An 18,326-nucleotide genomic window follows, 5' to 3' on the forward strand; every position below is an offset into this window, starting at 1 on the left:
GCGTGTTCTGCCCCCAAACCCGCCCCGTTCGAGCCCATTTCCGTGAGGGCGTGTTCTGCCCCCAAACCCGCCCCGTTCGAGTCCATTTCCGTGAGGGCGGAGCGGAGGCCCCGGCTCGGGCCCAGCCCAGGGGCGTTACCCGGCCCCGCCTGCAGGGGGCGGTGCCGCCGCCCCATCGATCGCTCGGCGCTCCCGCACTCGGGCGCACCCCCGCGACCGCCCGGCGCGCGCCCGCCGCCCCCCGCCCGCCCTCAGCGCCGCGCAGGTGAGCCCGGGGCTCCCGGGGGGCTCCTCGGATGGCCCCGAGGGGGTACGGGGAGGACACTCGGGGCACCCCCGGCCCCGCTGCCTTTTCCCTTCTGCGTCAGCCGCCGCTCCCGCTCCCCGGGTCCGGCCTGAGGGGCCCCTCCCTGCCGCACGCCCCTCGCGGCGCCCCGCCCCGGGAAGGGTGGGCGAGGGGCGTCCCGGTGCGTCCGCGGTGTGTCGCGGTGTGTCCCGGTGCCCGCGCCCGCCGCGGGGCGCGGGGGGCTCAGCCCGGCCGCGGGGCCTGGGGGTCCCTCGGGGCCTCCCCGCCCGGCGCGGGCCGTTCGCCGCCTCACGCTCCCCGGGGCTGCCCGGGGTCCCTCCCGCCCCGCCGGGCAAGGTGACCTTTCGCTTCCTCCCCGGCACGCCGGGCGAGCCCGCAGGTCGCTGCTGGCGATCCCCCGTGTCCCCCGTGTCCCGGAGGCTCCTTCCCTGCCGGATTTGGGTAGAGGGGCGCTGGGAGAGCCCCCCGTACCTCCGACCACTGCCCTGGCCCCGGCGCTCCCGGGCCTGCTCTGCCTCCCCCTACGGAAAATTGCATCCTAATTTCGCTTTGAGCCAGGGCCTGCTTTGGGATTTGGTTCTCACCCTGACAGTTCTTGTCCTGTGTGCGTTAAGGAAATTAAAACATTGTCATAGCAAAGAAATGCTTTCATTTTTCCTGGGCACAGCAGTGCACCGGCGAGTTAAAAATATAAAAGCCTTAAAGGATTTGAAAGGTTTGTGTATGGTTAGTTATGTCCCACGAGTTTAGGTTAAGGTTGTGATGTGCTTCATTTACAGCTCTTAGGGTGAGTTCAGGCATGGTTCATATACCAGAGGGTTTCAGTCACTGGGATGCTGAACTGTGCTTAAATGTTTCTACAAGGTCTTTCCTTTGCTCTGGTTCCAAACACCTGTAGATTCCTTCTTTTATTTACTTTTTTTTTAATGCCCGTGTAACAAAAATGAGTGCATATACTTTTGTTTGATCTTGACTTTCTTGTCACTTTCATTAGAATAAAAACCTATAATGTAACCTGGTGGTCCAAGAGCACAAATGCTTAGTCTTTATTAGGTGGGACAGTAATGTTGTTTTTGAAAATTGTTGAGAAATTTTACAAAGGCAAAACTATTAAAACACATTTTATAAGAAGCCATGTGACTGAATTGAATCGAACTTTCCTGTGCTGTTTTCTGTTTCATTCTTCAGGACAGCACAGTTTCACTTTCAGCCTTTAGAAAAGGCCTTTCATTGCTTGCTTAATTCTGGTTAGTTAATTTAACTATTAGTTAAATTTCTAACTATTAGTTAATTTTCACTGCCTTTTTAAGGCAGAAATAAAAGTTTAAATGGGGCTACCTAAAATCAACCAAATCTCATAATGAGAAAACTCTGTATCTTAATGCAAAGTTTAAAATGTGACTCTTGAAGCTGTTGTTCCCTTCTATTGTCAGCTGTAAACAAAGGATGTATCTTGCTTTTTCTGCTGTGTATAATTCAATGGTTTAGGCAGGTGTATGGGATTAGGAGAATTTTTTAAACACAAAATCAAGATATTTATTGCATTCTAATCTCAAGGAATGGCCTGCATGCTTTTTTCCTTACTGTACCAGGCTTCACCCTGCCCTTGCAAGAGCTGTGAGTGGTTTTGTAATTCTGTGGTTAAAAGCTTGAACAGGGACTTAGGGATTTTAATGCCTTGATTGCCACAGAGGTGAAACAGAAGTGACTGGAGAAGAGGGAAGGGAAATGTTCTGGAGTGTGGTGCTTCCCTGATGCAGCTTTTTCCCTCCTCAGTGCAATAATCTCTGCTGCCACTTTGAAAACCTGTTGCAGTAACTGTTGATGAGCTATTTTTGGGGCTTGGATCTGATTACTGCCCACACACCCGCTCTCCCAAAAAGGGCTTTGAGTAGGGTGAGTTGCTTCATAGGTGCCGTGGAAGAATTCTACAAAAATCCAGAAGGCTTCAGGCTGTTACTTCAGAGCAGCTGCCAAAGCCAGCACGGTGAAAATGTTGGCACCAGAGGTCAAGGAGCCAGTGCAAACTTCAGATCAATGTGGAGTTTTGTCCTTTCCTTTTCTGCAGGAGGATTGTGGATTCCCTGTGTTGATTATTGCACTAAAAAGTAATGTGTTGCTTAGAAAAAGGATGGAAAGATGAACTTTATGTGAAAATCTCTCTGTGAAGCTGATTTGACACTTAAAGGGCATGGGGTAAAGCTTTTTTAAGGTAGAAATCAACCTTGGTGCTTTTACTTCTCTTTGGATAGATCACAGGAAGAATTGAAGTGACAGCAATGTCAGCTCTGCTGAGTGTGTATATTTCAGATAATAATTTTCTTTTTTTTTTCTTTCAGACTGAGACTAATTATGGAAGAGAAATCCAAAAAATGACAGAAAAGCATTAGTTTTCTTCTTCTAGGACAGTCATGTTGGAAGGATTGGTAGCCTGGGTTCTCAACACCTACCTGGGCAAATATGTCAATAACCTGAACACAGACCAACTTTCAGTGGCACTTCTGAAGGGTGAGGGAGCCTTTGTGCTATCTTCTGTTCTGTTTTCATATTGTGATTTAGAAAAGTATTATTTTTTTGTGATAACTAGAAAGTGGAATAGAAATAATTACTTAATATTGTGTTTAATATCTATATAAACCCTTTTAATAGAGTTTGGTACTAGACTTTATAATGAACAGTAAATGATCTTATGTTCTTTATCAACACTCTTAAAGCAATTTACATAAAATTTTCAAAGCTATGCTTAGCTACCTTAGCATGTTGAATTTATGTCATTTTTTCTTGACACTGTTCAGTAAGTTTCCTGCCTAGGGACCATGGCAGGAAGTGTCCTGCAGCCTTTTACCTTTTAGTGCTCACAGGTGCTCCCCTGTGCTCTGGTTTGTGTCATGCTGCATCCACGAGTTTTGAACTTTGTACAGTCCTCAAATCAATGCTTCTGTTCACCCTTTGCTGCTGTTTTCTGCTGCTGCTGCTGAGAATATTTTGTAATACTGCAAGGCTTTTCTGGGTGTGCTTTTCACAATGCTAAGAAAATAAGTATCTCCTTTGAAAAGACAATGGGGAGAGGTTTTGTCTGTGGCTGCAACCAGGTTCAGTACTAAAACCCCACAGGTGATTATTCTGGATGACATCATGAAATAATTTGAGCACATGACACTGGAAAATTAACAAGTGTATTAAGTAACCATTGTGATCTTAACACAACCTGAAGTGGTAGGTTGGTTTTTCTTATTAAATCCCATTTAATTTTTTAACAAACCAATGCCAGTTGTTTTAGGCTTCCAGTGTTCAAGTTGGCTTTCTTTGACGTAGTTTTGTTTAGCAGACTTGTCTTTTTCTTCTGCTTTGTGTAGGTGCTGTTGAATTGGAAAATTTGCCACTAAAAAAAGATGCCTTAAAGGAGCTGGAATTACCATTTGAAGTAAAGGCAGGTTTGTATTTTGCTTGTGTGTGCAGGACAGATATTTTCTAAGCAGGAAGCACTGCTTGTTTTAGAGTACCTGTGAGTCAGAAGCTTGAACAAATGAGGTAGCCTGATTTTTAGGTTATTTTTGTTTTAGCTTGTTTGTTTCTTATACCACTTTTTCTTTGGGGATTTTCAAGGTTGATAAAGTAATCTTTCACAGGAATCTGATGGTGTTTCTGTTTTGTTTATTCAGGTTTCATTGGCAAAATAACACTGCAGATCCCTTTTTATCGTCCACATGTGGATCCATGGGTGATATCTGTCTCAAAACTGCACTTAATTGGTGCACCAGAAAAAAGAGAAGAGTTTGATGAGGAAAGGGAAAAGTTGCAAGAAAGGGAACACAAGAAAGCCCTTCTGCTGGCACTTGAAGAAAAATGGAAGGTGAGTCACACCTGTGTTTCATGATGAAGAAACCTGTGTGGTGGATGGGTTGTGTTTAAGTCTCCTAACCAGAGACAGAACAAATGCACAGGAAATGGAGCTAGAATTTGATTTCAACATGCTGGCATAGTGCAGTTTCTATCCTACCACCCCTCACCATTATGTGGTATGTCTCACATATGCCAGAGATCCATAAATATCTTAAGTTAACTTGTTTAGTTTTTCTTTCTCTTTGTTAACAGTGATTTCAGTGTAACAAAGTATATTATCTCCTTACCAGGTTTTACATTTGCGGTAATGTTTATCCCTGTTTTCTCTTTCAGAAAGAGCAACAACAGAAAGGGGAGTCTTACTGGTACTCAGTTACTGCATCTGTAGTTACAAGAATTGTAGAAAACATTGAAGTGAGTCTTTGCTTTTGAGTGCTTGGCACTTACACATTTGCCTTTAAAATGGAGAATAATTGTAGGATAGTAAAAAAAAGTGCAGTGTGTTGTGAAAGTGACTCATTTATGGGGAAAAGGGCAGGGACTGCTGGTATCTGGGGAGAAGGTAGAACCAGAGAGTACAAATCAGAAATGAGGACTAGAGTTTCTATTAGGGTAAATATCTAGTAGAAATTTATTGGAAAATTGCAGAAATTAAATATTAAATTGTTCCAGCATTAGTGAAAATACTACTGTTTGTTATAATGATGTAAATAGTATATCTCTAGTAATGATAGTAATTTTTTTTTCTGTCCAGTTAAAAATCCAGGATGTGCATTTGAGGTTTGAGGATGGTGTCACAAATCCCTTGCAGCCGTTTGCATTTGGCATCTGCATCAAAAACGTCTCAATGCAAAATGCAGTGTTTGAACCAGTAAGTGCACCTTGTGTGTGCAGGAGCAGCTCAGATGGGATGCTGCCTTTTATGGGTGCTAGCAAATATTCCAAAAAACATGCAGCATTTTAAAAATCTTTTGGTTGTTGTAATAAATTGACTCTGTGCATTTCATGTTTTTTATTGGGTGTGTAGAACTAAAAACTAAATGGCACGTGGTGTGTGATCTTGACTTTATTCCACTTCTGCTGCAGGTGGAGAAGCGGATGCGGAAGAAGCAAATGGATGTTGCTGATTTCAGTGTTTATTGGGATACCAGCTGCACTTTACTGGGTGACCTGCCTCCTGCTCAGCTACAGGTACATGAAGGGGGTTTTGTAAATTAAAGAGAGGTTGTTGTTAGTCTCCTTTCTGTACTACAGACCTGATTGATGTAGAATTTATTGGATTTGATCTTTTAAGAGCAAAAGAAGTCTATGGTTGCATGCTTTACTGATAGGATACATGTGCAACCCACAAAGGCTGTGCTGTGAAATAGCTTGTTTTACTTTAGAAGGGAGAACATGTTCAAGAAGTTTTTTCCAATGGACTGGCCTGCTAATAAAGTACATTGTAGTACATGAAATCAGTGCTCCTAATGACTATTGTACACTCACTTCTTAGAGAGTAATTTGCTTGTAACCCCCAGGAAGCAATGGATAGGAGTATGGAAAGTCGTGCTCACAATTACATCATGGAGCCTGTCTGCACTTCTGCTCTCCTCAAGAGAAATTGTTCTAAGGAGCCTTTAAGGTCCCGCCATACTCCACGGCTGGAGTGTGACATTAAGCTGGAGACAATACCCCTGAAGCTTTCCCAGGTAAATACCAACCTTTTACCTGCCAGTTACTGGAACAGGTATCATAAAACTGTGCCAGTGTTTGTGACAATTTAAATGCTGTTATTGTAGCATAAATACTCTCTGCATTAATAACTATTAATAATAATTATTCTGAGAATTAATACTCTCTGAAAGATTTTGTCTGAGAGGCGGCTCCAAGAGATATATTGAATAAGTTGTTCTAAAGTCAAGCATTCAAAATGACTTATTTATTTTACTGAAACTGATTAATGCAAAAAGAATTAAATTGTTTGTTTATTGTAGTAATAGGAAGGGTGCATGTTGGGGGGTTTGTCTGTCCAATGTACAAAAGCAGCTGATGTTATGTTGATAACCTGACTGGGAAGATTTCATTCTGTGTATTTGTAAATAAAGCCATAAATGGAATGTGACACATGAACTACAAGTGGCTGGGAGTAGATATGTCACACTAGGGAACAAAATTATTGTGAATTAACAATAATCTTAATTCTGCACCATGTACAGGCCATTGCCTCCAGTAAACCAAACCAGTGGTTGGGTTTTTGGCTGGGCTTTTTCCTCTCCTCTTTTCTTGGGAAAGCACTCCAGTACCACCTCACTGATCTGTGTTTTGTTTCATTAAAAGATGCAGTATCAGCAGATCATAGGATTTTTAAAGGAGCTGGACAGAAAGGAACGACAGCTTAAATACAGGAAGTGGAAACCAAAGGTTACAGTAACAGAAAAGTAAGTACATCTCCATATGTGGTGTTGTCAGCTGTATTAGAAAAACTAGAATGAGAGAAATACAAAAACATACATGATAATCACATGTTAGAGATTCAGTTCTCTTGTTTTGTTCCTTACCTCAGTGTTGGGAAGGATGAAGGTTTGACAAGAAAGTCTCACAGGTATGCATGCTTAGCAGAAGGATTTTTAAATGTAGAGGCTGATGAAGGGATAGAAGTGAAAACAAGTTTTGATATAGAAGAAAAGAATTGCTGAGCCAGTCTTACTGGATAACCAAGAAGGCAAAGGGTGTGTTAGTTAGAAGGGGTTTTTATGGCTTAGAGCGAAAGATAAACCCACCTCAGACAAGATGTTTTTGCCAAGCAGAAAGATAGCACAGGCAAACAAGCCTGCCAATGTTGCAAGTAGAAAAAAGGTCTCAGAATTTTCTATTGCAGGAAAACTGAAAAACAACTTCTAGCTTCAACTGTAATGTACTGACTTTTAGTGATTGGATAACAGTAACATGGATATGGTAATTACAGTAGTTATGATGGGCTATAGATAATAGTTAAGGTCTAGATTGGTTCTACTGTGTTAAGATGCTCAGCAAAGAAATGTAAATAATGCAATGTAACCAAAAGAAAAATATAGAATGCAATGTAACCAAAACCAAAGGGTCTCCAGGCCTGCCTGCAGCTGGAGCTAACAGCTGTGGGCACAGCTCTGTCACCCATGACCTGGACTGCTGTAACCTCTTGGATGTAATAAACTGCATTTGGAAAAGCTGCCTGGAGTCCTGCATCTCTCATTTAGGCTCTTACACCTCAGAAATCAGTTAAAAATACTCAGATGTAATTCAAATGTAAAATTATCCTTACCTGAGCCTTTCAGTCAGTCTGTGTAACTCTGAATTTTGTTGTCTGTGCCTGCTGTGTGGCAGCTGGAGTCAATCCCAGTGGGGTGGCAGGGCCTTGGGGAGCCCTGTCCTGCACATCTGTAGGGCCAGCCCTGTGCTGGCTCCAGGGCTGCTGCTGTTCCTGGCTGCTGGCCCACTGCTTTTCACTGCCTCTCCTGGACCTTTCACCAGCTGGGCATGCACTTGCCTTAGTTTTCTTTAATTAAATACTGATACTACAGTAATTAAAATTGTTTCAGCTGCCGGGAATGGTGGATCTTTGCCCTGAATGCAAATCTGTGGGAGATCAGGGAGCAGAGGCAGCGTTCCACCTGGGCCTTCGCGCTGCATCGGGCCCGGGACGCCGTGTCCTACACTGACATGTACTACAGCAAGCTGAAGGGAGAGCCACTGTCTGCTGCAGACCAGGTATTTACACTTGAGTTTCTTCTACAGTGATGGTTAATGGTATTGCACTTGGTTTGTTTCATCTTTCCATGTTTAAAACCTGGATGAGTTCAGAAACATCTTCAGTTGTACTGCAGGCTTTTCACTGAACTGACTGTCTGCTGCTGAGATTTTAATGATGAAGATTTTAAAGAGATTTTAAAGCTGCAGGGTTCATGTGGTTTTGTTTTGCACTGCAAAAAAGCTGTCTGGTTTTTGATCTGTAAGCAGTGCTCACCAAAAATAGCATTAACTGCTATAGAATGCCTGTGACAGTTGGTAAAATGCTTTCTTAACTCATGTTCTCGGTAGATCCAGAAGGTATTTAAGTACCAGAAATGTGTCTGCCCATATGCTTGGGTAGATAATTGGGAAAAATTGTGGCTATTTGACAGATGGGGTTGTTTATTAGTTTTGTTTTTCCAAGTTTATTTGAGGATGAAGAATTTAGTGCTCCAATAGTGAACCTATGGCCTATTTCAGAAAGAAAAAACCCATGAACTATAATTAGCTGCTTTTTATCTTTAGGTTTATTGGGACTTTTTCTTCCAATCAGTTCAGGGCACCTTGTACCACACCTGTATTAAAGGATTAAAGGAATTCTGTTGATACTTTTAAGTTGGATGTAATCCTTACTTCTGTTATTTGAGCATGAACTGTAGGAGTATCTTAATGTACAGAAAATTTCTGTAGTACTTGGCAAAGCCAGATCTTCTAGAGCACATATTGTATTCAGCAGAGTTGTGAAATCTAACAAGAGTAATGGCAGTGGACTAGAAAAATGTCTTTTGCTTTGTTGTTTCATGATAGATTTTTTTAGACTTGGGTGAATCATCAGTTCCCTCAAACAACTTGTTAATCAGTAAAAAGAAGACAACATGTCTGAGTAACTGAATATGAATTCTACATTGTCCTAATTTACCCAGTTCATTTCCTCCACCTGCTTTACTCAGATAGAAGCTTTTTTTGCTCCTAGCTAAGCAAGGCATTCTCTTAAATCAGTTTATTTTCCCTGGTTTAATTTTTGTGCTGCAAATCTTGCTTCTTATTTGTAATAGGAGGATACAGTTCTGAATTTTTTACAGTGCTAAAATAGTGTATTTTGCAATGCAAATAAGCTTTATTTATAATTCAGGGGAATGTCAATGTTTCAATTACTTACATGACTTTAATTAATTTTCATATGCTAAGGCACTTGGATATGATCATTAATGCCATCTTAATTTTTTCTACAAGTCCCTAAATCAGTGCAGAGATACTCGGCATGTTTGTGAACAAGATTCTGTACTCCTTTAATGCAGGTCCTTTACCTTCTTTGTCTTTCCAGGCAGAAATGCATCGTATTGAGGATGAGCTGACTTATGAGGAGTTGAAGGTTCTGTATGAGATAGTCCATAATAAATTTCATGACTTAGCTGAGGTGAGAACATTTTTTGTACAGGGAATTATTTGGAATCTTTAAGTGATTATCTGAGGTATTGTTCTGCTGGAGAGCCTGAACATATATTTCTGTTGATTTAAAAGTGTGGCATTAATGCTAAAATTGCAGAAATGCTCAGTTCCTGCAGTTTTTGCTGTTGTGTCATTTGCACTGTGAAATCTTGTCTCACCATGTGATGATGCTCCCCAGCAGGATCCTTGCCAGAATTCCTAGGTCAGGAAAACCCAAATTGGTTTTCCTCTATGCTGCCAATTAGCCTCTTTCCAGCTCTCCAGCCATCCCCACAGAGCACTGGCTGCCATCCATGAAGCAGTGTAGAGGTAGAGCTTTGGCCACTTCTCTTTCAGGTATTTCCCCACCTCAGCTGGGTTCTGAATTTGTTCACATGGAAAATCCCAGTCTGAAAATCAATTCCACTCTCCATCTTAAAAACAGAGTGGAAATGAAGGCCTGTAATGAATATTTCCCAAAATAAACACGGTGAGCCTCATGGAAATAGCTTGGGGAACACACCTCATTAAATATGGACTAATTTCCATAACAACACAACATAATCTCTTGCAAATACACATGCTAAAATTTGTATCTAGCATTAGAGCTGTGCTTTATGGTGTCAAATGACCTCTTTGGTTTAGTCTTTCTAGACTAAGATTTAAATGGTGATATATGACTTCATATGTGCATAATCACATGAATATTTTTATATGAATATGCTGTTAAGTGATGAAATGTTTGTTACTTCTTTGCTGCTGCTCTCCTCTAGGCTGAGTACTGATTGAGAATATCACTGAGTAAATAGGAGATGAAATTGTGGGTTTTTTGTGGTGTTTTTGTACACTGGTGACACTTTCACTCAGCAGCAGTAATGTGTATGTCCTGAATGTTCACACAGAGTGTTAAAGAGTCCTTGCCTGATTCCACTGGAGGTTCATCTGAATATTGATTGAGAATATCACTGAGTAAACAGGAGATGAAATTGTGGTGTTTTTATACACTGGTGATATTGTTTCACTCAGCAGCAGTAACATGTATGCACTGAATGTTCACACAGAGTGTTAAAGAGCCCTTGCCTGATTCCATTGGAGGCTCCCCTCCTGCAGAGCCCGCCCGTGACAGCAGCTCAGGGATGCTGCAGTACCTGCAGTCCTGGTTTCCTGGCTGGGGAGGCTGGTATGGATATGCTCAGCAGACATATGAAGGGGAACCTTTTGAAGGGCTGCTGCCAGACCCCAAGGAGCAGTGGAATCCAGAAGATATACTGGGTATGGGAACACAGGGTTTGCTCCCAGGGTTTGGTACCTGTCCCAGGTGGGCAGAAAGAGCTCTGGGCTTGTTCTGTTAAAGGATTCTGCGCCAGCTGATGTACCCAGGCAGCAGAGCCTGCCTGAAGCTGAGCAGCCTGGGCAGTGTGTCAGTGCCTGGGTACCTGCTTATTGCCAGAGCAATACAGGGAATTGCTTTCACTGTTGCTTAATTCTGCAAATTCATTTATTATTATTATTCTGCAAAGGGTTTTGGGACTTCTGCTCAAGTGTATGTGTGGCTGATGTGCTGGGTGTAACAGGAATAGTACTGGGTTTTTGGGTCTTTGTAAATTCAGGCTTACATTACCTTGATTGAAATAGAATATTCCATTAAATTCTTCTTTCTTTTAAAAGGAAAAAGGTCTATCTGCTCTAAATTTTGTTTCTATTTTCCCCCCACCAAGAGCTAGAGAAATCTTTATTTTCATATTCATACTTTTTCTTCAGTAGCCCTCCAGAAACTTAATTTATTTAATGTGCTGGTTTTGTTTTTTATTAGGCACGGATGAATTTTTTGATCCTGCTGCAGATGCTTCCAGCATGAATACCTTTACCAAGAGAGATCATGTTTTTGCTAAATTAAATCTGCAGCTGCAGGGTGGCTCTTTCACTCTGTTGCATAGGAAGAAAAAGGTACTGCATGCTGAAGAGACTGCTTTTATGCAGCTGGAGTTTTCAGGTATTAAGCCCATTTCTGTTCTTTCTTAAAAAAGATAAGAGCTGTCTCACAATCATTGCACTATATAAAAAATTTCCATTTTAAATATTTTTAGTGGAAATATATATAAAGACTTAAAATATACTTGTTTGTTGTACAGTATTTTTAATTTGTAAAATTGAAATAAAATGTATGCTGTACTAAAAGAAACAAAATAATTGTTTGTATTTATATTCCAGGTGTAAAGGTCTTGGCAGAATCCCTTCCTCGCAGAAAGTCTTCCCTTCTCAAAGTTCAGCTCGGTGGTCTTTTCCTGAGGGATTTGGCAACAGAGGGGACCATATTTCCTGTTCTTGTTTTTCCAAATCCTGTAGGTGACAAAACCCCTATAAGTTACTATGTGGGATGCATAATTGTGTATGAAAATAGCCATACTCCAAAACTCAAAACATTTCTTATCCCAGAAAGTATTGAGGAAAAATTTCCACCTGTTGAATTTACTTTTCCCCTCTCCTTCCAAATATCATTTGTAGAACTCTTCATTTTTTATTCTGATTTACTGTATGCTTGTGACTTCAACTTTTAGTTTTATGTGTTGAGAAGAAGATAATGTGTTGAACAACATTTGATTTTTGGAACAATCAGCATTGCTGCTTAATCAGTGATTGTTCTTTTCCATAAAGCTGTGTGGCCCAAGTAATGGCTCTGTACCTGTATGCTGGTAAACTAAATGCACAGATAAATTCTAGAAAAGATTTCAGAGTTCTCTTCTGAGTGAACAAAATTTGAATCTAAAGCCATGAGGATTTCCCATGTATTTTGTACTGACTGTAATTTGCACCTCAGGAGTGGAGAATGTTTACTGCTTAGTCATATTTTCCTCTTTTGCTTGACCATGTCAGGGGAAAAAAATGCATATAATAATCTCAGACTGTACATACAGTTCAACAGAAAAGATTTTTATGTTTATCAGGTGGCTTGGTTGATTTTTTCTAAACAGTCTTTTTCTTTTAAATTCTTATTAGCAAAAAGAGGTTGGTTGCATGTCTTCCTTTGGACTCCAGAGTTTGTCCTCAGAAATGAATAATCACAACACTGGTAAAGATTTCATTTTATGTTTGATAATTCCTACAAATCAGAAATTTTGAAATTAAGTATCTGGAGTTTGAATTGATGCAAATTCTTTTTGCACGTGGTAAAGATAAAATCATAGAGGCTTTGTTCAAGATGTAAGGTGCATGCAGGTTGCCTTTAAAAAAAGGAAGAAATTCTGTATTTCAAGACAGTAGGAGTTGCACTTACTGTTTGTTTTGGTTTAAAAAGAAATAAAGTTCAGCATTAGAACCCCAATTATACAAAGGTTTTTGTATATATAACTTGTAGAATTCTGCTGATTGTAGAAGTTGATAATATTATTTCCTTTTCTGTTACTGAAGAATCCTTAGACACTTGTACTTTCCCAGTAGTGCTAGTTTAAAATCAGTTATTAAATTCCTTGAGAGTTGTTTTTTGCTTTTGTCTTATTTGTTTATTTTGGTTTTTTTTACAGCTGCTTTTTTAAAGTCATTTTTTATTCTGTTGCAGACCCTGATGCCCCAGTATTTGAGATGCTCTATGAAAGAAATCCAATTCACAGCACTTTTGAGAGGCGCCTGGAAGTCAGTACCAGACCACTCAATATTATTTACAATCCACAAGCCATTAAGAAAGTAGCAGACTTCTTCTACAAGGGAAGGGTTCATACCTCAGGTTAACCTTTAATGTGTTTTTTTGCTGGGGTTGGGGTTTTGTTGGTGGAATCACATATTTTTTTGTCTTTGATTTTCATTCTTAGAAATATAAAGCAAAAAATCTTCACTTTAAGTTCAAGTTTAACAATACTCCAAGTCTTGTCTGGAGAGTTTTGTTCCTTTGTTTTGTTCTTTGTTTAGTTGAATCAGGGATTTTGCTTTGTAAGACTCATGCAACTTCTGCTTTAAAATTGCAAGTTGGTGTTATGCCCATGGTGGATATTCATGTCCCCTAAATTAAAATGCATAAATAAGAAGAGGGGACTTGTTCCTGTAATCTCTTCTGGCAGTTGATGGAGCTTATTTGAGAGGGCAGTTGAAAGTTTTATATTATTTCTGTAGTAATGATACAGAGGAAATAATATTCTAATTCCTGGTGTATTTTTTTTGTTGTTGATGAGATTAAGGCTGCCCTTTGTTACAGCATCTTGATACCTTGATTTTTAGATTTGAACATACTTGTTCCTTAAATTTCTAAACACAGGATTTAGGGTTCTAGTACCTAAACCTGTAACACTAGAAAGTGGCCACCTTTGCAGTTTCTGAGATGAGAAGTGACAGTAAGTAACATTAGGAACATGAAAATATTCTTGAAATACCAGTTTGTTTTTCTGCTGATTATCATAAATACCAAAATATTCAAGTTACCTTGTATAAAGATGCATGTGGCATCTTTTCTCACAAGGTGAGAATATTCCATAAATATTCAAATTTTAAACAAACAAACCAACAAAGCAAACAAAAAACACTGCCTACACATGCACATCTTAATGTTTAGTCAGGATTTCTTCTGTGGCCATACTTAGCACCCTTTCTGCATTACTCAAATTTAATTATTTGGGCTGGAGGTCTGTGAGAGAATAGACCTCCAGAGAAAGACCAGAAAATGGATTGGGAAGTGTCTTTTTAGGGGGATAATTTATTTGGTGCTTAAATACTTCCTTTTTTCTGTGCAGCAGCCTGGTGATTAGGCACAGACAGTGACTTTCACCTGCTTTATTTTCCTGTTCTGTATTTTAGTGCTAAAATTTAAAATAAATCTTTTCTCTTTTTTTCTTCCGTTTTTTCTTCTGATTCAATGAAGGGTGAACAAAGTTATACCTAGTGAGTTTTCCCTCTCTTGTGCAGGTTTTGGTTATCAGTCTGAGTTGGAGGCAAGAGTGGCCGAAGCTGCCAGAAGACAGTACAACAAGCTGAAAATGCAGACAAAGGCTGAAATCAGACAAACCATCGATCGTTTATTGGTTGGAGACTTCATTGTAAGTTTTTGCCCCCTGAATGTTTATGTAGACTTTTACCTTTTTTGCTTTAGGATTTAGAGCTCTAAAGAGTGAGGTTTGTTGTTTGTGTGATGTTCTTTGTGAGCAGGAGGGGAGTTTTCCAGGATTGAGGTGCAGGGCATGTTTTCACCTGCTGAAAATGTTTTGTTTTATTGACCACAGTGCGAGTCTGTGGTTTAACAAGGTACCAAACCTCAGTGTGGCTGGAGTTTGTGACAGTCTGCTCATCAGGAGAAAAAGTGACAGATTAGATGTCTCACATGGCTTTTTTTGGTTTGTTTTCTTGTGGGCCATTATGTCTTTCTTCTAAACTTTCAGGAAAACAGCAAAAGCTGGTCCGTGTGCCTTGATATCTCTGCCCCTCAGGTGATCTTTCCCGATGATTTCAAATTTGTGGATCCTGTGTTAGTTGTTGTAGATCTGGGAAGAATATTACTCACAAATTCTCAAGGTATGATCTAGAATTATTGCAGCTTTCCTTTTCTGTCTTCTTTCAGAAAGTCAGAATTTAAAAAAAAGGGCAAAAAAAGTACAGGGAAGTTTTGAGGGATGTTCTTGCTTTGTAAAGTAGAAAAAAATCCTTTTCTTACAATAATAAAATGAAAGTTAATATTAGGCAGTAAAGCCAGTTGGAAAAAACCTGATGATGATAAAAATACTGTAGTTAAGTAGCTCATACCTTTCATTTGGTTTTGAGGATCAGAAGAATTGTGTGGGCAGAGTAATGGGTTCTTTTTTTGACAACTTGGTCAAAAGTGAATCTTGCAGGAAGTGGGTTAAAAATGAGACAATAGTGTATTTTAGTAGCTTCTGTACTGCATTGTGACTGACACCTTTGTGAATGTAGAAGTGTGGTAGGTTTCTTGTTGAGGAAAAAGGAAATGACAGTGGAAGGAGGCAAGGCCAGTACCAGATATGCTTTGTGTTAGAAAAAATAGAACTTCAGACAGAATGATCAGATAATCATAGGAAACATCTGAGAATGGAGAAGAACACTTTCATTTATTTTTGTTTACTGTTTTTTTTAATCCACAGAAGATTCTAAGAGGAGTACAGGTGCCATTTCCTCAGAAGTCAATGAATTGAGTGATGAAGAATATAAAACACCTCTTGCAACTCCTCCCAATACTCCACCACCAGAATCCAACACCAACAGTGGCATCAAAATGTCTGAATTTACTGGAGTAGAAATAAGTGAAGAGCAGCTCCAGGCACACTTGATGAGTAAAAAAATGTATGAGAGATACACACTTTCTTTTATGGACCTTCAGATCATGGTGGGCCGAGTGAAAGACAACTGGAAGCACGTTCAGGACAGTGATGTGGGTCCAACTCATGTGGTAGAAAAATTCAATGTTCACCTGCAGCTGGAGCACAGACTGATATACACCTCTGACCCAAAATACCCAGGAGCTGTCTTGTCTGGCAACCTGCCAGACTTGAAAATTCACATCAATGAAGACAAAGTGCTGGCTTTGAGGAACTGTCTGACACAGCTGAGTACATCTGAAGCTAAGTCTTCAGATGCCCTACATCTTGGGAAAGACAAGATTTTTGCAGAGGTTGACCAGTTTGGCAGTTTGCACGATTCTGTGATGAATCTGACACAGAGTGTTGTCATGCTGGAGCAGCACACCCGGGAAGTTCTTGTTGAATCCCAGCTGCTTTTGGCTGAGTTCAAAGTCAACTGTATGCAGCTGGGTGTTGAGAGTAATGGGAGATACATCTCTGTGCTCAAGGTTTTTGGCACCAATGCCCATTTTGTGAAAAGGCCTTATGATGCAGAGGTGTCCCTGACTGTCCATGGCCTCTTACTGGTTGATACTATGCAAACATATGGAACAGATTTTGATCTTTTGATGGCTTCTCATAAGAACTTGAGCTTTTGTGTACCAACAGGAAGCCTTCGAGACAGCAGGGCTCAGTCCCCAGTGTCTGGACCACAAGATGCACATCCCATTGATGTTGCTGGTTTGGCAGAGAGGTGCAGTACATCCTCCACCACCTCTCCCAGTAACAGTGGAAAAGATCAAGAGTCCTTGATAAAATTGGAGTATCAGTTTGTGAGTGCAGAATGCCCATCAATGAACTTGGATAGCAGTCTGCAGGTGATCTCTTTGCAGGTGAACAACCTGGATATCATCCTGAACCCAGAGACTATTGTTGAACTGATTGGGTTTCTCCAGAAATCTTTCCCTAAGGAGAAAGAAGATTCTAGTCCTCAGCCTTTAATAGCTGACCTGGAGAGAGATTGGAGGGAACAGGAAACATTCCAGTCTACTTATGCACAGAACACAGAGGTAGCAGTTGATATCCACTGGTTAAATGTTCTCCTCCTCAGGACAGTTGCCATGACAAATGGAGAAAAATATGGCAGAAAAATTGCAACAGCCAGTATTGGTGGCACCAAGGTCAATGTCTCCATGTGCAGTAAACTGGATGTGAATGGCTCTCTTGGGTGCCTTCACCTGATGGATCTGATTGAGGACAATGTGAAGAACCAGTATGTGGTGAGCATAGGGAACACAGGGAGGTGTGAAAATCTCATTGGCGATGTGAATTTCTTTGAGTCTTTGCTCTTTAGGCTTGATGATGGAAATAACCTTCCAGATGCTTTAAGTTTCACTTTCACAGAAAAGTCAAAAGAGGAGTGTTCTCTCAACCTCAAAATGGCCTCCTTACACTACAACCACTCAGCCAAATTTTTGAAAGAACTGACTTTGACCATGGATGAGCTGGAGGAGAATTTCCGCAGCATGTTGAAAAGTGCAGCTTCAAAAGTTACAACAGTCCTGGCAACTAAAACTGCTGAATACAGTGAAATGGTTTCTTTGTTTGATACCACACCACGATCAAGAGATGTTGGCAGTGCAGAAGATAATGAAGGTGGCACATTTGGGTCACAGTCCCTCAAAGCTGATACTATCAAACTTATATTAAATGTAAACATTGAATCCCCAATTGTCTCCATACCTCGAAAGCCTGGTAGCTCTGAACTGCTTGTAGGTCATCTAGGACAAATATCTATCCAGAATTTTGTACCAGGAGAAGATGAGTCTACAAGTGATAGGCTGCAAGTTGAAATTAAAGATATTAAGATGTATTCATTAAATAGCAGTCAATCTACAAACAAGAAGGAGCCTGCAAGTGGGATACCCCGTGGGTCACATTCCTCATCAGGTCCTGCCAGCATTAACAGCCAGGAAGAATCTCATTTTACTCGTCATGACTTCTTTGAATCATTGCATAAAGGTCATGGTATGTTAATTAGAGGAGTGTTAATTATTATAATATGAGTAGTATATGTGTTAAAAATGTGTATTGAGTGTGTATTCTGCTTCATCCATCCTACTAAAACACAGTGGTTACTTTTAATGACAATGGGCTAGTTACTGTATTTATATCCATTTTTAGTCTCCTAACCAAAAATGGAATGGTACCTTTTAAGCAGAAATTAAGCAAAACATAACCATAGAACCTGAGTCCAGCATTGCTCAGATTCTGAGCAAGTTCAATAGCTCCTGTGTTATCTTTTCCATACAGTATTTATGGGCTAATCAGTTCACTTACTCTAATGTTGCTTTAATTTCACTTTCTCTTACAGCTTTCCACATTCTGAATAACACCACGATCCAGTTTAAATTGGAAAAGATACCGCTAGAGAAAGATTTGGATTTAACTTTTCCTTTGTGTAACGAAGACTTGGGAATATCAAGCATTATGAAAATTGAAGGGAAATTTGTGAACCCTCTTCAGGTACAGAAATGTAGTATTTCCACCATCAATATAAAAATATTTCCCTGCATAGAAGATAAGCATTTTTCAGTATCTTCAGGTTTAACATGTTAGTAGTTTAGAAATCAGATCCTTATAGACATGGTTAGAAGAGACAGTCTTAAGTCATAATAATAATGAGCAATATTTAACCTTGTTTGGGGACATTTTAGACATCTTTA

General features: G+C 40.3%; 1 protein-coding gene across 5 annotated transcripts in view; it reads left to right on the forward strand.

The window, feature by feature from the left end:
* The first annotated feature begins 219 nt into the window (after window positions 1–219).
* VPS13D (vacuolar protein sorting 13 homolog D) overlaps window positions 220–18,326 on the forward strand; it is a 103,594-nt gene continuing 85,487 nt past the window's right edge. For 4 of the 5 annotated variants that reach the window (XM_054291955.1, XM_054291957.1, XM_054291956.1 and 1 more), the window contains exons 1-20: window positions 220–265; window positions 2,647–2,815; window positions 3,664–3,741; window positions 3,970–4,160; window positions 4,484–4,564; window positions 4,905–5,021; window positions 5,237–5,341; window positions 5,671–5,841; window positions 6,470–6,570; window positions 7,711–7,879; window positions 9,225–9,317; window positions 10,390–10,600; window positions 11,142–11,321; window positions 11,540–11,670; window positions 12,326–12,398; window positions 12,885–13,049; window positions 14,219–14,349; window positions 14,689–14,821; window positions 15,406–17,628; window positions 17,975–18,126. In XM_054291955.1, the coding sequence (XP_054147930.1) occupies window positions 2,719–2,815; window positions 3,664–3,741; window positions 3,970–4,160; window positions 4,484–4,564; window positions 4,905–5,021; window positions 5,237–5,341; window positions 5,671–5,841; window positions 6,470–6,570; window positions 7,711–7,879; window positions 9,225–9,317; window positions 10,390–10,600; window positions 11,142–11,321; window positions 11,540–11,670; window positions 12,326–12,398; window positions 12,885–13,049; window positions 14,219–14,349; window positions 14,689–14,821; window positions 15,406–17,628; window positions 17,975–18,126 (4,602 nt within the window). In that variant the 5' untranslated portion in view covers window positions 220–265; window positions 2,647–2,718. Of the gene's footprint in view, window positions 266–2,646; window positions 2,816–3,663; window positions 3,742–3,969; window positions 4,161–4,483; window positions 4,565–4,904; window positions 5,022–5,236; window positions 5,342–5,670; window positions 5,842–6,469; window positions 6,571–7,710; window positions 7,880–9,224; window positions 9,318–10,389; window positions 10,601–11,141; window positions 11,322–11,539; window positions 11,671–12,325; window positions 12,399–12,884; window positions 13,050–14,218; window positions 14,350–14,688; window positions 14,822–15,405; window positions 17,629–17,974; window positions 18,127–18,326 lie in introns of those variants that run through there. The other variant, XM_054291959.1, reaches the window with a different exon arrangement.

Source organism: Melozone crissalis, unplaced genomic scaffold, assembly GCF_028551555.1.
Source record: "Melozone crissalis strain CALT ecotype California unplaced genomic scaffold, PUWL_Pcris_2 ptg000107l_1, whole genome shotgun sequence".
Taxonomy (NCBI): Eukaryota; Metazoa; Chordata; class Aves; order Passeriformes; family Passerellidae; genus Melozone; species Melozone crissalis.